The following is a 22,278-nucleotide window of genomic DNA, read 5'->3' as shown; positions in this document are numbered from 1 at the left end:
TACAGGCGCGCCACCACACCCAGCTAATTTTTTGTATTTTAGTAGAGATGGGGTTTCACCATGTTGGCCAGGATACTATTGATCTCCTGACCTCGCGGATCAGGTAGGACTTCAATTGTTGAACAAACGAACTTTTAACAGCGGTTACACCATTAGGATGTCCTGATCCAACATCGAGGTCATAAATCCTATTGTCGATTTGGACTCTAGAATAGGATTGCGCTGTTATCCCTAGGGTAACTTGTTCCCATTTGATGAAGTTATTGGGTCAGTGAACAATAGCCCACTTAGACTAGTATGGTCTTGGTTTAAGATGGTGATGTGTATGTACTTCCATCAGAGGGCAGATAATACTGTAAATCCTCACTTAACTTCATCAATAGTTTCTTGGAAACTGTGACTTGAAGCAAAACAATCTATAACAAAACCAGTTTTACCATTGGCAATTGATATAAGCAAGAATTAAGTTCCTATAGCAAATTTCTGGTCACAAAAACACCATCAAACTCCTAAATAAAGATAAATCACTTCTGATATTAAACACTGAAATTAATGTGAGCTATATATACGTTTATGAAAGATTAATACAAACAAGTCAAATAACTTACCTATTTATTCCAGTGGAGACCGCAGGTGGCTGGACCCTCTCCTGGCAGCTTAGGGAGCAATATGGGAACCCACCCCGGACAGGACGCTGTTTCATCACTGCAGGGTGCTCTCACACACACCCAGTCACCCAGGCTGGAACCATGTAGACACACACACTCACCTAACCTGCACATCTGCATACATCCTTCAAAGTTCAGCCAAATAACATATAAACATATCCAGTAACATCCATCAGTCTTAGTTCTGCCGTAACAACTCCTTTTTGATCATCAAACAAACAGGCTAGGTCCGCCATATTTACTTGTCTGGTCCATATCAAAATTTTCTAACAAATTATATTAGAAAATCAAATCTCTGTCAGTTTCAAAATGCATGAAAAAAAATTGCCTTATTTCCCTTATACTTGGCTATCCTAACAGTAATCTAAATATTAATGAGAAAGTTAATGATGTTGTTTGCTTCTCCCAGTTGTAAAGAAGGTTTGGCTGCCCCATTTGATCACTAAGGCTAATTGACACACAGAAAAAAAGCATAGGAAACTTCTCAGCATCACAAAAGCTCTGTCATCTAGAGAAGCTAGGACTTGAGCTCAAGTCCTGTGACATGGAAGCCTTGTGCCTAGCTACCCCGCAGCAGAGCCCGTATCCTTCACTTGTACCAAGAAGTGAAACACTATGAAAACAGTCTTTACTCCACATTTTAAAGTGAGGTAGTTTGGGGTGGTTTATATTTTATTTAATGTATCTATTATTCGGATTTTTTTAGTTTATAGAAAGGGCATTGGCAAGGGCAGAATGATCTATAAGCTTCTCTGCCCACCTACCATAATTTGACCTTTTCTTACCGTCATCCATTTCCTTATACTTCAGTGTCCCTGTCAGTCACTTTCATGTGAAGACATGGGGAGGATTTTTTACATCAGACATGTTGTTGAAAATCAGCCTCATTGGCTGAGGGATTATTTGATCCCTTCCTCTGAGTCCATTAGGCTCACATTGCCTCTCTGTTCTTTGAATTTTCAGTTAACTTTATCTTCTTATAATTACTTTGCTAAAATAAATGCAAAGCAACAAAAGGTATTTAGTGAAGAATATCAACAAAGCCATGACCATTTCAGGCTGAGTTTTGAGTATTCTTTGTCTAGGAAGAGATACCTAGAAAAACTTTCTGACCATGTATTTGATTATTTCCCTTCAATATGTATAGTCTCAGTCTTCAAATTTCAGAAAAGAATTTGTGTATTCGTTGTCATTTAAAATCATTGTGTTAAATATGTATGCTTTTACATTATAAATGGTTATAAAAGTTAAACACTTAGAAAAAAGTCAAAATAACATACATAACTATCCAGCAAAATAACTTTCATATTTTATTGTGTTTTCTTCCAAACTTTTTACCTTTGCATCTGAAATGTGTGTAGGTTGTATCTATAATACAAATAACACTTTATAGTCTGCTAAATATTATACCATAAATAGGTTGTTGTTACATAATTCTCAGGTAATAGTAATACATGTCTTTATCATAATCTACCGAGTAGCTGAATGATAATTTCTTTTTAAGACAAGGTCTTGCTCTGTCACCCAGGCTGGAATGCAGTGGCATGAACATAGCTCACTGTAGCCTCTACCTCCCAGGCTCCAGTGATCCTCCTGCCTCAGCCTCCCAAGTGTCTGGGACATAGGCATGTGCCACCATGCCTAGCTATTTATTTGTATTTTTAGTAGACTTGGGGTTTCATTGTGTGGTCCAGGCTGGCCTTGAACTCCTGGACTCAAATGATCCACCTGCCTCAGCCTCCCAAAGTGCTGAAATCACAGGAGTGAACCATAGCACCCAGCAATAATTTTTAACTCTTCATTATTCATTGAACATTTAGTTAACAATTGTAAAAATGTTGTTTCCTGCTGTCATTGATCTTGTGAAGAATATTTTTGGACTATAGCTGTGGATTATTTCCTAAATAGTGAATTACTTGAGCAAAAACTTTACATACTTTGAGGGCTGGTAACCCATGTTGCCGCAATGTTTCCCCAAAGGCATTGCAGAGTTTAGAATGCCAGTACTTATATTAAAGTGTGCCGTTTTCAACATCCCTGGCCAACATCCCTATATGTAAGATTTTTCCAAAACATGGTTCTGATTTTTAAAAGTGAAAAATGCTACTTCATCATGTTCTTTTTGTGCTTCTCACTTTAAATATTAGAATGAAGAAGGAGCCCCACAGGAAGGAATTCTACAAGATATGCCTGTGGATCCTGACAATGAGGCTTATGAAATGCCTTCTGAGGTAGGAGTCCAAGCTGAATCTTTCTAACAGTACCAACAACCTGTCATTGTCATATTTCTCTTGCTTAGTGAGAATCATTTGCTCTCTACATGCTCATTACGTGGACAACTTTCAAGCTAGGAATGGTTTTTACATTTTTAAAGGGTCCAAAAAAAAAGAGGAGGAGGAGGAAGAGAGGATGTAACACAAATTCTAAGTCCACATAGCTTAAAATACTACTTGACCCTTTACAGGAAAAGTTTACTAACTCCTGCATTAGAGAATATATTTTTAGAAACTATACATTCTAAAATAAGTTTCTAAATGGAAAGTTAGGGAAATCAACGGAATGCCAAAGGAAGGTAATTATTTTTTGCCATACATTTCCAGTGGGATGATTGCATAGTAAAATAAAAGTTACCCACACAAGTTATAGAATGAAAAGATAAATGTATGATTTGCAACAATTGATATATTCCAGTATAACATTTTAAACAACGTATGATTGTTAATTTTATTTTTATTGAAAACAAAAGTATTTTAATAGAAAATGTATCAAAAGGGAAATTAGAAAATACTGTTAGATGAAAAAAACTGACCCAAGAAGAAATAGTAAATCTGAATAGATTTGTATAGATTTGTAACACAGTGAAGTGATTAAATGATTAAATTAGTAAAAAAAAAAAAAAAAAAAAAAAAAAAAAAAAAAAACAAAAAAAACACCTGCATGCAAAGAAAATCCCAGGCCGAGACAGCATCACTGGTAAGTTCTACCAAACATTTAAGGAAGAACTAATACTAATTAGTTAACACCAATTAATATCTCTTACACAACATAGGAGTCATTTAGACATTTCCCAACTAATTCCGTGAGACCAATATTACCCTGATAATCAAAACCAAACAAAGATATCACAAGAAAAGAAACTGTATGATGGTTCCATTAAAAATTGAGTTCAAATATGTTGTGGTTAGGTTATGTATTATTCCTCATGGCATTATTAAAAGGCATATCAAGGATGGGTGCAGCGGCTCACACCTGTAATCCCAGCACTTTGTGAGCCAAAGTGGCCAGGTTACTTGAGGCCAGGAGTTCAAGACCAGTCTGGCCAACATGGTGAAACCCCATCTCTACTAAAAATACAAAAATTAGCCAGGCATGGTGGAACATGCTTATAGTTCCAGCTACTTGGGAGGCTGAGGCACAAGAGTTGCTTGAACCCAGGAGGCAGAGGTTGCAGTGAGCTGAGATGGCACCCCTGAACTCCAATCTAGGCAACAGGGCAAGACTGTCACTCACACACACACACACACACACACACACACACACAGCATATTAATAATAATTCAATTTATAGAAATTGAGATTAAATTGTTTGCCTAATAAGAATTTCCAATATTTTGGGGTCTTTTATGCAAGACACAGTACCAAACACTATAGAAAACTATAGTGTAATTGACATTACCAGGATATAAGGAGTTTACAGTCTGGTAGGTTTGATGAAAAAAATAGAAATTCATTCATTCATTTCTTCATTATGATTCCTTCCTTTAACAAACATTATTGATTGCCTTCTATGTACCAGGCATCACAGGAGCAAAGATATACAAGATATACTAAAAAGTATAACATTTTAAAGGATCTGTTTCAATCAATCAGGAGTAGTTTTATTGAGGAGGTAATGTTGATCTGGGTGGGAAAAGGAAAGAGATATGGTAGGGCAAAACAAACAGAGGACGTTCTGGCACAAGGGAATATCAGAAGCAAAGGCATATGTGTCTGAGAATGCAAATGGATATGTCTGAGAACAGTAAATAATTATGACTCAAGCTTAGGAACAAGGAAAATGGTGATAGATTGAACCTGCAGCTATGGGTCAAAGACAAATTATAGAGTATTAGGACAATCTTGTCATTTAAGTTTGTGTTCTATTCAGAAAACAACTTCAGTTATTGAAGATATGCTTATTTGTTTGTTTTTAAGCAGAATCCTGATATTATTAAAGTTGCTCTTTAGGAGGAATAATCTGACCCCTTTAATTACATCATTAATATTTGTATTGTGGATGCTTTCCAGATATTGTATGGAGAGCTTGGGGTCTGAAATACAACTAATAATTGAAGCCATAGATGAAGATGAAATTTTCAAGTGGGAGAGCGAAAGTAGGGAAAATGTACCTCGCCTTCAAACGTCTTAATTTCCTTCTGAGAATTAGAGCGTCTTAGCCCTGGAAAAGGCTTTATAGACCGCTTGATTTTATTCTCACATTTTACAGGTGAAGAAACTGAGAATCAGCCAGTCCAACTTATTTGTCCTACCTGACTAGGTATATGATCATTAAATGGTACATCTGGATTAGAACCTAGATATTTTAACTGATTACTACCACAATTCACATCTATATCGGACAGGAAATACACAACTATTAAAAATAAGATAATGTATATTGCAGAATATTTGCAAAAACATTGAGTGTAAATTTTAATGTAAGTGATGAGCCATTTCCTATCTCATTGGCTGTCAGTGCTGATGCATGATTGAAACTTACACTAACAGTGCGTGCTGTCTTTTTTATTTTTCTAATATTAGGAAGGGTATCAAGACTACGAACCTGAAGCCTAAGAAATATCTTTGCTCCCAGTTTCTTGAGATCTGCTGACAGACGTTCCATCTTGTACAAGTGCTCAGTTCCAATGTGCCCAGTCATGACATTTCTCAAAGTTTTTACAGTGTATTTTGAAGTCTTCCATCAGCAGTGATTGAAGTATCTGTACCTGCCCCCATTCAGCATTTCGGTGCTTCCCTTTCACTGAAGTGAATACATGGTAGCAGGGTCTTTGTGTGCTGTGGATTTTGTGGCTTCAATCTATGATGTTAAAACAATTTAAAAACACCTAAGTGACTACCACTTATTTCTAAATCCTCACTATTTTTTTGTTGCTGTTGTTCAGAAGTTGTTAGTGATTTGCTATCGTATATTATAAGATTTTTAGGTGTCTTTTAATGATACTGTCTAAGAATAATGATGTATTGTGAAATTTGTTAATATATATAATACTTAAAAATATGTGAGCATGAAACTATGCACCTATAAATACTAACTATGAAATTTTACCGTTTTGTGATGTGTTTTATTAACTTGTGTTTGTATATAAATGGTGAGAATTAAAATAAAATGTCGTCTCATTGCAAACAAAATTTTATTTTTATCCCATCTCACTTTAATAATAAAAATCTTGCTTATAAGCAACATGCATTGAGAACTGACACAATGGACATAAAGTTATTAATAGGCATTTGAAGAAGGAGGAATTTTAGAAGAGGTAGAGAAAATGAACATTAACCCTACACTGGGAATTCCCTGAAGCAGCACTGCCAGAGGTGTGTTTTGTGGTGCCTTAAGTGGCTGTGATTAAAAAAAAAAAAAGTGGGCTCCAGGGAACGAAGCAGTGTAAAAGATGATTTTGACTACATCCTCCTTAGAGATCCATGAGACACTTTAGCACATATTAGCACATTCAAGGCTCTGAGACAATGTGGTTAACTTAGTTTAACTCAGCAGTCCCCACTAAAAAAAAAAAAAATCATCAAAAATTCTCTCTCTCTATTCCTTTTTCTCTCGCTCCCCTTTTTTCCAGGAAATGCCTTTAAACACCTTTGGGAACTATCAGGATCACCTTAAAGAAGATCAGTTCTCCAGACTGATAAAAATTTCATGATCTCTTTTAAATGTTGCCAAATATATGAATTCTAGGATTTTTCCTTGGGAAAGGTTTTTCTCTTTCAGGGAAGATCTATTAACTCCCCATGGGTGCTGAAAATAAACTTGATGGTGAAAAATTCTATATAAATTAATTTAAAATTTTTTTGGTTTCTCTTTTTAATTATTCTGGGGCATAGTCATTTTTAAAAGTCACTAGTAGGAAGTATAATTTCAAGATAGAATATTCTAGACATGCTAGCAGTTTATATGTATTCATGAGTAATGTGATATATATTGGGCACTGGTGAGGCAGGAAGGAGGAATGAGTGACTATAAGGATGGTTACCATAGAAACTTCCTTTTTTACCTAATTGAAAAGCGACTACTACAGAGTGCTAAGCTGCATGTGTCATCTTACACTGGAGAGAAATGGTAAGTTTCTTGTTTTATTTAAGTTATGTTTAAGCAAGGAAAGGATTTTTTATTGAACAGTATATTTCAGGAAGGTTAGAAAATAGCTGTTAGGATATATTTTAAATCTACCTAAAGCAGCATATTTTAAAAAATTAGAAGTATTGGCATTAAATGAAGAAATAGAGGACAAAACTAGACTGACAGCAATGACCCAGAACATTTTGAGATTAGTAAAGTTGTGACCATGAATTTAGGGATTTATGTGGATACAAATTCTCCTTTAAAGTGTTTCTTCCCTTAATATTTATCTGGTAGTTATTTATGAGCAGTGAATTATTTTGTAGTTTATATATCTTAATAGTTTATTTGGGACCAAGCACTTAACAAAAAGTTCTATAAGTCATAGAAGCCTTTTCAGGAAGCTTGTCTCACATTCATTCCTGAGACTTTCACCTGCCAAGTGGCCTGAGGATCAATCCGGTCCTAGGTTTATTTTGCAGACATACATTCTCCCAAGTTATTCAGCCTCATATGACTCCACAGTGGGCTTTACCAAAACAGTTCAGAGTGCACTTTGGCACACAATTGGGAGCAGAACAATCTAATGTGTGGTTTGGTATTCCAAGTGGGGTCTTTTTCAGAATCTCTCCACTAGTGTGAGATGCAAATATGTTTCCTCATTTTTCTGGCTCATCCAGTATGTAGCTTTTTGTGACATAATAAATATATACATATATGAAAATATGTATTTGGTTTCTGCCTCCAGTTCTTACAAAGAGCTCCTAAAACCCTTGTAATTTCCCGAGTGGTAGGGGTGCTAGGGTCATCCTTTGTTCTAATATTTGGTCTTTGACCCTGCTTTCTGACACAGAGCTCCTAAGTCCCTGGGCGAGAGTAGTATCTTCTCTTCTAATGAAGGGACTCTTGCTGGGTTCCTGGACTGGGGCTGGTCACCAGAAAAGTCACGCCATGATAAGAAGCTTGAAGCTTTTAGCTCCATTTCCATCTTCTGGGGACAGGAGAGAAGAGGAGCTGAGTTAATAAGCAACCATGCTTCCATGATGAAAACTCCGTAAAAATCCCTGAAAGACAGGATTCAGAGTGATTTGAAGTAAGTGAACATGCAGAGGTGCTGGAAAGCGTGGTGTGTCCGGAGAAGGCATGGAAGCTCCCCACGCCTCCCCCATACCTTTCCCTGTGCATCTCTTCCATCTGGCTGTTCCTGAGTTGTATCCTTTTATAACAAACTGGTAATCTAGTAAGCAAACTGTTTTCCTGAAGTCTGTGAGTCACACTAGCAAATTATCAAATCTGAGGAGAGGGCCGTGGAGACCTTGGATTTGTAGCCAAGTCAAACAGAAGTTATGAGTAACATGAAGACTCATCATTTGTGATTGTCATCTTCAGTGGGGAGGGGGAAAATTTTGTAAAACTGAGCCCTTAACCTGTGGGTCAATGCTAACTCCAGGTAGATAATGTCCGATTTGAATTATGGGACACCCAGTTGATAGCCACAAAGAATGGGAGAATTGCTTGGTGTAGAAAACACACCCCACACACACATGTGGTGGTAGAAATGAAGTGTTCTGGAAATAATGAGTGTCGTGAGTGAGTATATAGAAAGAAAAACAGCTTTTCCTTTTCACTACTGGATTAAACACAAACACACTTACGCATTCACACATCTCAAAGACAACCATCAATTCTCAAAGATGGTGCCGTCTAAATCCATACTGAGGAAGAAAACACATTTTCTTTTCCAGTCTGTAAACCTGACAGACTGCCTCGTCCACACACTAATGGAACTCTGCATTTTATCTGGAATGCGTTCATCCCATTTAGTTCTTTCTGTCTTGGGCAGGGCAAGAGTGCAACAGGGCTGACATTTTCACATGAGCTCTGTCCCTGTTATTGGCTATACTTAGACAAATTATTATGTGTCAAATATAGATGTAAGTGATTTATCAATATTAAGTCACTTAATTCTCAAAACAACCTTAATAGGTTCCATTATGATTCTAATTTTATACATAAGCCAACGGAGGCACCCTCAGGCTAAATAACTTTCCCATGGCCACACAGCTAGTAAGTGGCAGAGCCAAGAGGCCCAATGTTACAGTACCACAGTCTGTGCTCTCAGCCCCTTGGCCACATAGTGTCTGAGCGAGGACACAGAGCTATTTAAGAGAACTTCCAGAAGTCTAGGAAATGGGGTGACAGCTCCACTTTTCTAGGTATAATTATTAGATATTTGTTTTTCTTCAGGCACCCAAAGAAAACTTACTAGAGTTTGAGCCTTTAGCAAGTTTTGCTAGTGTATTTGTTTTTCTTCAGGTGCCTGAAGACAAACATATATACACACACACAAACACACACACACACGCACACACACACACAATGTGCATCTATATATGTGTGTACACACATATATACACATATCTCTTATCTATATATATGTCTCTCTATATATCTATAAACATATATCTATAGATACATAGAGAGAGATTTTATTTATTTTTTCTTTTTTTTTTTTTTTGAGACGGAGTCTTGCTCTTGTCACCCAGGCTGGAGTGTAATGGCACAATCTCAGTTCATTGCAATCTCTGCCTCCAGGGTTCAAATGATTCTCCTGCCTCAGCCTCCTGAGCAGCTGGGATTACAGGCACCCACCATCTCAGCCCAGCTAATTTTTGTATTTTTAGTAGAGATGGGGTTCACCATGTTGGCCAGGCTGGTCTCAAACTCCTGACCTCAAGCGATCCACCCACCTCGGCCTCCCAACGTGCTGGGATTACAGGTGTGAGCCACCATGCCTGGCCAAGATTTCTAATTCTAAGAGAAATTAACACCTGATAGATATTTCCTTGTAACTAAACCAGGCATATTCTGATTATATAACTAAGTTATTTATTTTCAGTGGAAGATACAGATGTTGATACAATAATAGCGGCAGTCTACAGTAAGGTGGGCTTTGTAAATTTCTATGTTGAATCATGGCATGGTTACTTGGCTTATGTCAAATAGCCAAAAAATATAAATTAAAGTATAACTAAGATTGTCAATTACACATATTTAGTAATGGAATGAATGAAGTTATAAATAAATAGTAAAGGGCATGAATTAATAATCTGTATGTATAAATAATAGTAGCAACTTAATATTGTATAATAAACTTCGATTTTCTAGGTATAGTTTTTTGATGCAGTAATGTTCATTTTATCCTTTGAATAAGCATAGAATTGAAGAACCCAAAATAAAATAGAATAGATATAACACTAAAACTATTCTTAAATATGATTTTAGTTCCAATGTTCTTTGTGTAATTACCTACGGTTTTCTTTAATGTTTTGCTGCTACTACATTATCCTTAATTATTTGAAATCTTACATTGGAAGCAGTTAAACCACATTCCTTCAAAGAGCCCTTAGTTTGAGCCTTTAGTAAGTTTTGCTAGTATAATTTGGTTTTAAAATCAGCAGGATTGCATAGGGAATTTCCATAACATATTGATGATCTGCAACTATAGGTTAATGTACTAGGATGGCTTCTCTTATGAACTTTATGAAAATATATCCTCAGATTCCCTCAAAGGTCAGTGACAGAAATCCTCATTGTTTCTATGGCAACACAGCAAGAGATGGTGCCTTGGAAATGTGCTGCATTTTAATTAGGTTCCTCTAGGGCTTCCTAACTGCCTTTTGCAGGTAAACTAAATACCAGGTTGCCTTTTATCTTGCAATGAAATGAAAGCTAATGCATGTCTGTAAATGTCAAAGTTAAGCTGTGTTCCAATAAAGTTGAATCTAAACAAATATAGTAGCAAGTCATGCTTTTATCTTAGAAAAGAATACAATACTCTTTACCTAGAATAGTCAGGGATGCTGCTTAATGAGATAGGTTAAAGTAATAGAGAATATCCTGAACTCTAAAACTATTAATAGACTATGGAACTTCGACTCCTATTTATGCCACTTACTACTTAATATTAGTGTCTTTGTTTCCTTATACATAAATATGCAAATGATAAAAATAGTGCCTCATGGCATTGTTGCATGCATTAAGTGAGTTAATATAAGTGGAACACTTAGGACTGCCTGGCTGATAGTAAGTGACCAATGAGTCAATGATGCTATTTATTAGTAGTAGTACTAGTACAGCACACTGTATTTTTAAAGGTAAAAAAGAAATAACAGATTTTTTAAATGTTCAGATACATTCACATGTCTTCTTTTAATATAAAATAGCAATCAAGATCAAGATAGTGGTAGAGATATTTTGGAGACATAAGGCAGAGGCTATTTACTAATAGCTAGGGGAGCATTTTACTAGTTTACTGACCAATGTTACTATACTTATGTGTACTTTGCAGAATATCACCTAGCACCAAAAAGAAACTAAGAAAGTGTAACTTACTGAGAGGTGAATATGCACCAACTCCATAAACACTATGTTTATGGAACACATCTAACTTTAGACTTAGTTATACTCATCAACTTATGTATCTTCTCATCCAAGTGGGATGTGTTTAATATTTACCATATATTCATAAATTCACTGAGTATTGTTCTGGTAACTAGAAAAAAAAAGGACAAGCATATATAAGTAAAACTCAGTGATCTAAAACAGAGTATTATCAACTACAAAAGAAAAAAATAACCACTTGAATCTCCACTGATTTCTCAAATCTCATTTATTTCCCATTATCTTCCCTCACACCTCTTGCATTTATTTAGTTAAAGTTCTTTTTGATCCAAAAGGAAGCAATGTTTACTGGGCAATTTCTACCTTATGCCAGAAACAACAAATATACCAGCAATTACAGTATTTCCAAGAAAAGTATTGTTTGTTTTCTCTTCATATCTTTGGTGAGTCCCTTGGAATTAGGATCAAAAAAGAGCGCATGAGCTGGTGAGATGTTTGCTATTGTCCTCTGTCAGATTTTCCTGTGCAGCAGCATGGAAAGTAGGTCAGTAGGACAGTGCATACTTGTCCTTTTGCCTTCTGGACACTGCGACAACCTAGGAATTGAGAGTAGCAGAAAATTATTGTTCAATACTATGTTTCCTAACAAAATCAACTCTTGTAAAAAAAAAAACAAAGACTAAATATGGACAGATGAGCCTCTATAACGTACTACTAGAACATACTATGTGTTGCGTAAGGCCTCATCCAAATCTCTATGGAAATGGTCAAAGCAAGTTTGAGAGGCTGCCAAACATTAGTAATGTGGCAGCACTGACTCCTGCTGTTGAAGATGGAGTGTCCATGTTGAATGATGAGAAATCTGGCAAGTCTTTTTGGCAAACTTCCTTGGAAATCCATCTTGGGCATCCTTAGCTGTTTGTGCCATCCTTTAGCTAGGTTAGGCCATTTGTCTTAGATCAATGGGCAAAAGGGTAACAGCTGAGAAAAAGACCTTTCCTACAATTTTCTTGATCTCATCTAAAGCAAAAGAAGACATATCTCTGAAGGAACTGTAAATTATGTATTGTCAATAACTGATTCTGAGCTCTGATTATCACAGCAATGTTTGGATGTGAACACTGGTGGATACTTGGTGTCATTCTAAGAAGGAATCCAACACAATCCAAAGTTATGTTTAAGAACAGCTCTGTAAATCAATATTGTGGAGTTTCGGTGACTGTGTTTTCACTGCCCATGGTGAGAATAGACATTCAAATGCTACACTCTGTTGATTTTTGATGATCAGACCTACTTCCAGGCTGTTAGGTATAGGTTTTAGTCATGATTTTCTTGCCAATTATTTCTGAACATGCTAGAAACAGTTCATTTGAAGTAATTCTTTCTGGAATAACAATGATTTCCACATTATAGTCCCCTTTTATAGATGAGAACTCATATTGACAGTCTGTAATTGACTTGAATTTCTTTTTTTTGAGCAGTATCTTTTCTGACAAACCATTCCATCCAGCTGCCACATACACCCAGCAGCAGTTCAGGAAAGACTGATCTGTAGTCGTCATGTGTAATTATGGAATGTGTTCAATATGAAAATGCTGATAGCTAATCTTATACACTTGATATCTGTATCTTTCTGACTTCTGAATGCATTTTTTATTTGTATTCCACTTACCCACAAAAAACTCAGATCTGGCTTAAAATAAACATGCAAACCACAAAACAAACAAACAAAAAATTGCACTGGACTATGAAATAAAGCTAAATTTTTTGTAAGTGAGAAATCATTTACATGTATAATGGGGAAATGAGACTACTGAGAATACGGTACAGAATAATGTAGTTATATCCTACTCTTAGATCTAAGTTTCTTAGTAGCCAAATCTATAAGAGCAACACAAAGATCACATAGTTTTCAATGTCTGTAGAAAGAACCCATTTTGTTACTGTTATTGTTCGTGATCATTATTATTATTATGCATTTATTTTTTCCTATTTTAATATTAAATAGCAGCTTACTACCGACCAGCTCTTTTAAAAACATGACAGTCAAATGGCAGCCTTCCAAATCGTAATTCCCTGTAGTCAAAGACGTATTCACAACTGGTATCTTTTCCGAGGAAGAAATAGTGGCAGTCCCATGACATCCTCGTGATGGAGTACTGAATAAACTACGGTGTTTTCCCTTTTAGTGCAGGCCCTGCACAGGATGGGCAGAATAGACAGGTACAGTTTGTCAGTTCTTCTGTGTTTCTAGAAGCATCTAACCAAAGTTCCAAGCTCTGCCTACCCAGTGACAGAATTAAAATCATTTCTTTTCTTTAGGAGAAAGGCCCAGTGGAATAATCTGTACAAACGGTGAAGGCATCCCACAATATTCACGTATAGAAGACTCAGGTGCTTGTAGTACAAGACATGTTAGGAGAAAAGACCTTTAGAAATTTACTCATCTATGGGAAGAAGGAAATGCTGGGAAGAAGTCCAGGTATAGACAACAACAGGGAGACCATGCAACAAATGACAGTATGCTAAAGGTCTAGCAAGAAGGAGCTAGAAGCATGCAGGAGAAGCAGCACTGAGAATAGGGAAACAAGTGCTATTCACCCAGGCAGGGTTAGGGAAGTCTGACAGCAAACAGTACCACCCCTACCCAAGTCAGGGGTTTAGTAGCGAGATTCTGGAATCTTCTGTGAATTGGCAAGACTAAAATTAGACTATAGGCCAAAAGACTAGCATCCTAAAGAGATTAACAATAAGCTCTACTTAAAATACCTTATCACCATATCAACTAGCCCAAAATTTCAGCCTTGACTCACAGGCATTTGGCAAAAGAATAAGCAACACTCTTACCATGCTTTGAGACTTTGAGAAATTTTACATTTTTAGGAAAGGTTGGTGTTGCTGTTGAGAATTCTGTTTAGAACCAAATGTTTCCATACATATCTGAGGCCAAGGTGAAGCAGAAATATGAAAAATGCTATTTTGCCAGATACTTGGGCCTTGCATTCTCTAAACTACTTCGCACATTTCAGTTCACTCTGTTTTGTTTTCCTTCAGGGAAAAATCAAAGCACTCAAACATACAAATTCCAGGAAGTAAATTGATTGGCACTGTGCATTCTGAAAATCCTCAAAGCATACATTTGAAAAAGTTTAGGTTTCTAGGTGGAATCGTGACTGTATTTCTGTTGCCTGTGGCTACCTAATTAATTTTCTTCTTGGTGGATGTGTTCATACTGTTCAGTTTAGACAGGAGTTGTGAGTGAGATTGCCATAGGGAGATTCCCCAAGTGACAGCAAAGAGAGTACAGTTCAAAACAGCCTGGATTGTTAAAAGGTACAAAAAAAAATTAGAGTGAGACCAAATCAGGATTTAGGATCTAACAGAGATGTAGGAAGAAAAATCAGTCTGAGCAGTTCTATTTATCAGGGTCTAGCAAACCATTAGTGCTGACAGCTCTCCCAGAAGACACATCTCCTCCTTTTGTCCCCATCAGCCCTTTCCAGTGATACAGAAGCCCTGCCCCAGTGGAACCCCGAAGCTGCAGGTTGTCTGATGATCAAAGAGTCACGTAACTTTATAGCTGTCCAATGTCTTTATTTTATAAATAAGCGAACAGCCAAAATTACATGGCGCCATGCCATTTTGGATAGAATCAAAACAAACCTTTGACCAATAATTCTTTACTGCTACGAAAACTATTACTGGTGAATTCCATCCTAAACCTATAGATACATTCCAGAATATATCTATAAAAGGAACACAAAATATTAACACTAAACCCCAGCATACACTGGAAGTATAATAATGCTCTCATTTAAATGTGGGCAGTTTTCTTATATAACAAATTTAGGATTCACTAATTCCTGCTGCTTTGAGCCACTATATTACCCCTGCAACTTCCTTATTGCTGTGGGAAACAAGGTACTTTTTAAGTAATCTAAGAAAAGTACAATAAAAAATATATATATAAATGTCTAAGAAAACAAACACAAAATTCCGTATCTAAATATTTAGCACAAAAAATAAGAACTTAATATTTAAGTTAAGAACCACCAGTACACCTATACAAATGTAACTTCATCAAGTTCTTTTCTGATTACATTTTTGAGCCCTTACAGTACAATGGCTAGTAGAATCTTGGTCAGAGTAAATATCTGCATGAATGTGCAAACATATTATTAGATGTTATTCTTAAACACAAAATTTGTTATACTAGATATATTAAGATTGAGATGAAAAGAAACCCATTTGTACATTCACTAAATTTTTTTAATGGCTGAAAATTATTATATCATTTAGGTATACAATTAATTTCTTACAAGTATAGAATAGATGACCTTTCAAGTGACTACTATCAAGTACCATGACATTTACTTTCGAAATGTTATTTCTCTGTTCTTTAAACCATGGCCAAGTTGTCTTGATCCCTTAAATAAAGAGACTGTAGGTCACTAGAGAAAAAAAAAAAAAAAGAGGTGAGTGCTAATCGTTAGAAAAAAAAAAAAAAAAACCTCAGTCATCTCAGGACACCATCAGCTTAAAAGAAGACAGCACTTTTTTGGGAGTATGTTTGACATTTTCCACATATTTCAAGAAGGTCTTACTGATCTAAAATTGTAGCAGATGGAGAAGCAGCAGGTGTGAACTCAGCAACTATACAAGAGACAAGATTCCAAACTAGGCCAACCACTTAAGGTCTTTCACATTTGAGGTGAGGGAATGGATTCACTTTAGAAAAGATATAAAAGTGTGTGTGTGTGTGTGTGTGTGTGTGTGTGTGTGTGTGTGTGTGTGTATGTGTGTGTGTGTATAAAATGCATTAAAAGCTATGTTAATATATTTCTATAAGACATGCCATGGATCTAGAGCCTAGGAGATGGATGACAGCAAAATAAAACAGAGGAAAGAGTTCTACACCAAAGTTAAAAGAAGAAACCTAATTCTGTTTACTGTCCAAACTAATTCAAGTTGCTGTGCTGTTTTTAAAATTTATTTTCATTTTTATTTTTTTTTAATTATACTTTAAGTTCTAGGGTACATGTGCACAACGTGCAGGTTTGTTACATATGTATACCTGTGCCATGTTGGTGTGCTGCACCCGTTAACTCGTCATTTACATTACGTATATCTCCTAATGCTATCCCTCCCCCATACCCCCACTCCACGACAGGCCCCGGTGTGTGATATTCCATGCCCTGTGTCCAAGTGTTCTCATTGTTTAGTTCCCACCTATAAAGTTTACTGTGCTTTTAACCTCAGGAATATGCTTCTCTAAAGGCAAATTCTTACTTATTTTAACAACCTCTCCTCAGATACTTGCTCTGCCAGTTATTTCAAAATTATTAAAAAATAAAAACATAGCTATTTTCTCAATCAGAATCTCTGGGTTCAAGTTTTAGCTCTACAATATTCTAGCTACGTGACCCTAGGAAATATATTAGCCTCTGAAAATTAGATATAAATTGGAAATTAAAACATTCACTCTGCTTTGTTTTAAAAATTAAACGAGATCTACTATGAGTATATTAACTCTTAATAATACCTAATATTCTTTGTTTCCATTTTCTCATCTTCACTGGTGTAAGAAAAGTCAAAATCTTAACAGCAAGATGTAATAGAATTAAAGTGATATTAATATTTAAAAAAAAATATTCGGGTCAAATAAGTATATCTGTTTGGGTTTTTAATGTAATAATTCCTTATATTACTATGGTGACTATTATAAAAAAGAGGAGGCCAGGCACAGTGGCTCACTCCTGTAATTCCAGCACTTTGGGAGGCCAAGGGGGGTGGACCATTAGCTCAGGAATTCGAGACCAGCCTGACCAACATGGTGAAACCCCGTCTCTGCTAAAAGTACAAAAATTAGCTGGGCGTGGTGGTGCATGCCTATAATCCCAGCTACTCAGGAGGCTGAGGCAGGAGAATCACTTGAACCCCAGAGGCGGAGGTTGCAGTGAGCTGAGATCATGCCACGGTATTCCAGCCTGGGCAACAGAGTAAGACTCTGTCTCAAAAAATAAAGAAGAAAAAATTTTCAAAAACACTTTGAGCAATAAGATCTTAATGCAAAAGAAATCAAATGAAAAACGTTTGAAATAAAGTTTCAATTTTTATTACCAATGCAGAAATATCTTTCTGTACATTATCTTGGAGAGAATTTGGTAATTTCCAAAAAGGCTTTTGATTCAGTTAGGACATAGACACAGAGATTTAAATCAAATTGCAAAGCAACATCTATTTATATATTTACACCATCCTAACTTACATGGAAGAAAAAGGAAAGTAATAGAAAAGCTAAAAGTACTACATTCCTATACATATGTTTGAAATAGACTGTACACAAACTAAATATAATCTGCATTTCTTTTGGCTACAACAGAGCACTAAGAAATGTTTTACAGACTGTTAAACTGACTCAATATTATACTTTTAAATATCAGTGATATAAACAGAATAAGGACATTCTAATATATCTTGGAACTTCATCCACTAAAGAAATGCATTTAAGATTTTGTGTTCTAAATACTCTATTTTAGAATACAAACAAGCAGGGTAAAGCAACCTTGGCTTCCTCGTTCTTGGTTATTTGATAATATCTGTAACTTTTCACTTACAGTGTGATTCAAAAGGACCATGACAAACGTGAGAGGCACATTCACATTAAACAACGGGCAGTTGCAAAACTTTGCAAAATTTAAGTTGTCAACAGCTAAATATACCTTATGATAACAGTCCCTAAAAGGAAGCTAAATTTGTAAGCGAACCAAAAGGTTCAAGTTTTCTCAAAATAGAGCCAATGGTGGATTTTAAGTATCCTTAAATAAGATGTAACTTCTTGCATTTTATATAAAATTTAATGTCCATATGTCTATATAGCTTTTTCTAACTAAAAACATTTATATTCTTCATCCACTTCTAAAGTGGATGTAACCCAGAATAGGTTAAGAAGCTATATAAAGAAGAATAATATTGTATAATTACTAGAATCATCTCAGAATAACTGACTGAAACCTTATTTTCACAAAATATATTGCATAAAATACCAGTTCCTGGGGAGTTAAACAGATACATAAAAAATTTGATGAATAAATGAAACTTCTATACTGCAGGATTTTTCAGAGCTATTAACATTTTAATGAGCATTGTTTGTCTCCAAGAGTGTGATACAATAAGCAGTTTCACCAACTCGCCTACCCAAGGAATCTTTCTTAGCTCACAGTGTTGCCTGGCTGTGAGAGTCCAAGGAAACCGCTTGGAGAAACGGTGATTTAAGACTGCACTTTATGACCAAACATTGAGTGATAGATAATCGAGTAGAGATTTTATAATTAAATTCAAACTAACCAATTTTTAATGAGTAAAATAGCAACTGTGCCTTTGGAACCATGCTGTTCTCCATTAAGCAATAACCATAATCGCACCACTAAGTAAATTGACCAGCAGGTACCAAATGGATAAATACTTCTCCACATATTCTTAATCGCTTGGGCAAATTACCTTTAAAGAATACTTTGTCTAGCTTTGTTGTGCCAAAGATCTTTATTATTTCATCCCTAGCTAGTTAGCTAGTACACATAAAAAACAAAACTAAGAACAGCAAAAATGGGGTGGAAAGGATAAAAGATAACGTTTCAACTGCAAATTCCAGGAATTGCAGTCATTGATAAAATTGTGTAAAATGGGACAAGTATAGCCAAGAGCTGTATTTTAGCTTCAGGATTACCAGAATTTGAAGTTTAATGCAGTGTTAACCTATATTAAAACAACCAAAACCAAAAAGAAAGAAATGATTAGCAGAGAATCAAACATGCTGCTGTTAGTTAAACTTGAGTAATAGTGAATTTTCATTGTCATATTGCCTAAGACATAAATACTCTTTGTAACTGCTTCCAGTGTGATTTTAAAAACCTGTAGGTCTGACGTTCTTTATAAAATGGGAAACACATTTTATTTCAACTAAAATCACAGCTGTAACCTAAAGAGAGAAAATGAGATTGCAAGTCGTCCTTTTCCTTCCTCTCTACTTTATCAGCTGTTCAGTTATATCCACCGACTCCATTTAAGCTGACAACTGGTATTTTTCTTTCATTCTCTCTACTCCCACTAATATTATTTTAGCTTTTGACTTCTCTCCTAACATCACCATCTTGTTTTTGCCTACATCTGTTCTTCATTAGCCTCCCAGAGAGGTAGGTTTTCATTCAACTTTATGGAGTATCCATGATAAGCCTGAGACTGAATATTATGTGTTTCTTGTTCCAAGATCCAAGGAAACTGACAATCTTGCAAGGGAGCAAAGGACAAAAACACCTGCTACTTTATCCTAGAATAAGACAAATTTTTCAATATATGGCTTTCGTTACAGTAAATGAGATATGGTACCACTAACTTAATTCTTCACTTGTAAAATGCTATTTTGATATGGCCTAAGTGTCGCTATGGAAGCGGATATTACTCCTCAGTTGTAAAAGGGCAAGAGATTGTACATTTAAGAAAAAATTATGAACATTTTGGAGAAACTATATTGTTAAAAAGCTCTGTTTTAGACGTGTAACAATATTTAAAATGCTGAGCTGATATTTACAATATTTTGTTCTTTAGCAACTATCTTTTTACATTGCTAGAGCACTGAATTATTGAACATTAATGTGGTACACTGAGCAGTAGAAATGAGCTTTCTAGGAATATAGTTGCCTAAAATATAATACTCGAATGTATTTAAAACTAAGTTCATTATATTTTGACAGAATACCTTCTGTATATTTAGATTAAGGACATATTCTCTCAGCAATATTATTTTGGTAAACTGTAATATTAAATCAGACATTTTCGGAATGGATACTAGAAATTTTGAATGGATACTTGAAATTTTGTGTCATTATGGTTAATGCAAACATTTTAATCTGACTGCAAATTTTCAGAGAAAAATATTTGTTCTACACTTGTTGGTAGGCAGGAGAAATGTAAATAGATATTAATGTTTACAATGTGAAAATATATATGCTTAAGGCATACATAAGGTATTAGTTGACAAAAGTAGACTTAAAGTATTAGTTAAGTTTCATTTTATTGTGGTAACAGACACCAACTGGAGCTAGATTAAACAAATAAATATACTTTTTAGGAAGATGCTGTCACATCTCACAGTTTCCAGAAAAGGAGAACTCTTGACAACTAGACACTAACCCAAGAGTTATTCTACAACTCAAAAGAATGTGATCGTTTATCAAATTAAATTTCAATGACTATCAAAGTTGATGAATGTATCTTTCAGATTTCATTTCACTGGTATCCATTATGAGTCATAATCAATTCAATTTTATTAGAAAATATATGCGTGTGTGTATGTAAACAAGATAACCTTGACATGTAATGAATATGGTTGATGCTAGTAATGTTTACACAGTTGATTTAAAATTAACCTAGAGCTCTTAATGGAGCTTATTTTATAATATGTGGAGAAGCTTCTCTCAAGAATGTTAGTGTCTATTTCCAATAAGCTTGAACAGAAGAGGTGCAGCCTGGAGCCATCCAGATTAGACCCCCAACACAACAGATTGGCCTGAACAAGTCAGTTTTAGATCAGTTCTAATGACTATCAAAGTTGATGGTTACATCTTTCAGATTTCATATTTGTTGCAGGTTATCCTCCTACTGGGCAATAAAACTAAAAGGCATGCTCAGTCTTCCACGGAAGTACACAGAGAGGAGCATTACAAAATGTATTCAATTTTATCGTTATAAGGATGCACTTTGATTTTTAAAAAATCTCAGCTCAATTGCTTAATTTTTTTTTTCACTCCATGCATTTGCAAAATCTGGGATGTAAATGTAATCATGTAGCTTGACTGAATTTTATAGAAAATGGACAACTTAATTGTATGAATAAAAGAAGAAAATAACCTTTCTACACACTGATGCATTTATTTAAAATATATGGGTTCGATGTCTTTTTAGAAATAAGCTAGGGTTTCCTTCTGCACATTAGTAGGTATTAGAGTTTGTTTGTTTGTTTGTTTGTTTGTTTGTTTGAGATGGAACTTCGCTCTTGTTGCCCAGGATGGAGTGCAATGGCACGGCCTTGGCTCACTGCAACCTCTGCCTCCTGGGTCCAAGAAATTCTCCTCTCTCAGGCTCCCAAGTAACTGGGATTACAGGCGCCCGCCACTATGCCCAGCTAATTTTTGTATTTCTAGTAGAGACAGGGTTTCACCATGTTGGCCAGGCTGGTCTTGAACTCCTTACCTCAGACGATCCACCTACTTTGTCCTCCTAAAGTGCTGGAATTACAGACGTGAGCCACCGTGCCTGGCCGGTATTAGAGTTTTTTTTTTTTTTTTTTTTTACTGTTATTGGATTAAAGGATTTTACTCTGTTACTAACTGCACTTGATGAAGTTAATAAATAAGTTATTTGACTTGCTTTCCAGGAATGTTGGTAATCATGTGTCAGCCGTATTTGCTTTTAATATTTAGAACTTACCAAGAAATTCAGTGACAATACAAGTGGCACATAAGTGAGCAAAGAACAAAGAAGACACTGAGTCCTTCAGATTATTACTTAATATGTTTTTGATTTTTAAATAATAGCAAAAACCCATAGTTACTCTTCTGCTCATCCTATAGTGGCATAATAAGGTGATCAGTAGAAATTGGGGGTGACTCTTTATGATTACTGTTAACTGAGGAAAGATCTGACTTCAGTGGCTCTTGTGAAAGACCTCTGTGGTCAAAAATAGCTAAATTTGTCCCCTCCCCCCTCAGATAATAAGCAAGCACTTAACTCTTTTAATGAATTCCCTTTGTTGCATCTTGGTAATGGAGAATGGAGAACAGGAAATTGCAAGATGAAGAGACA

At 35.6% G+C, this 22,278-nt stretch overlaps 1 protein-coding gene and 1 long non-coding RNA gene across 19 annotated transcripts in view; one reads left to right on the top strand and one right to left on the bottom strand.

The window, feature by feature from the left end:
* Window positions 1–6,077, top strand: part of SNCA (synuclein alpha) — a 111,637-nt gene extending 105,560 nt beyond the window's left edge. For all 16 annotated transcript variants that reach the window (XM_074040155.1, XM_005555422.4, XM_015450650.3 and 13 more), the window contains 2 exons: window positions 2,816–2,899; window positions 5,469–6,077. In XM_074040155.1, the coding sequence (XP_073896256.1) occupies window positions 2,816–2,899; window positions 5,469–5,501 (117 nt within the window). In that variant the 3' untranslated portion in view covers window positions 5,502–6,077. The remainder of the gene's footprint in view (window positions 1–2,815; window positions 2,900–5,468) is intronic.
* The window catches only part of LOC135970958 (uncharacterized), a 44,839-nt gene continuing 28,027 nt past the window's right edge, over window positions 5,467–22,278 (bottom strand). For 2 of the 3 annotated variants that reach the window (XR_010586909.2, XR_012434964.1), the window contains 2 exons: window positions 13,442–13,615; window positions 5,467–12,014 (listed from right to left, as the gene is read on the bottom strand). This is a non-coding gene — a long non-coding RNA (uncharacterized lncRNA). The remainder of the gene's footprint in view (window positions 12,015–13,441; window positions 13,616–22,278) is intronic. The other variant, XR_010586912.2, reaches the window with a different exon arrangement.

This window comes from Macaca fascicularis, chromosome 5, assembly GCF_037993035.2.
Source record: "Macaca fascicularis isolate 582-1 chromosome 5, T2T-MFA8v1.1".
In the NCBI taxonomy this organism is placed as follows: Eukaryota; Metazoa; Chordata; class Mammalia; order Primates; family Cercopithecidae; genus Macaca; species Macaca fascicularis.
Note: the sequence above shows the minus strand (reverse complement) of the source record. Positions and strands in the feature narration are given on the sequence as shown.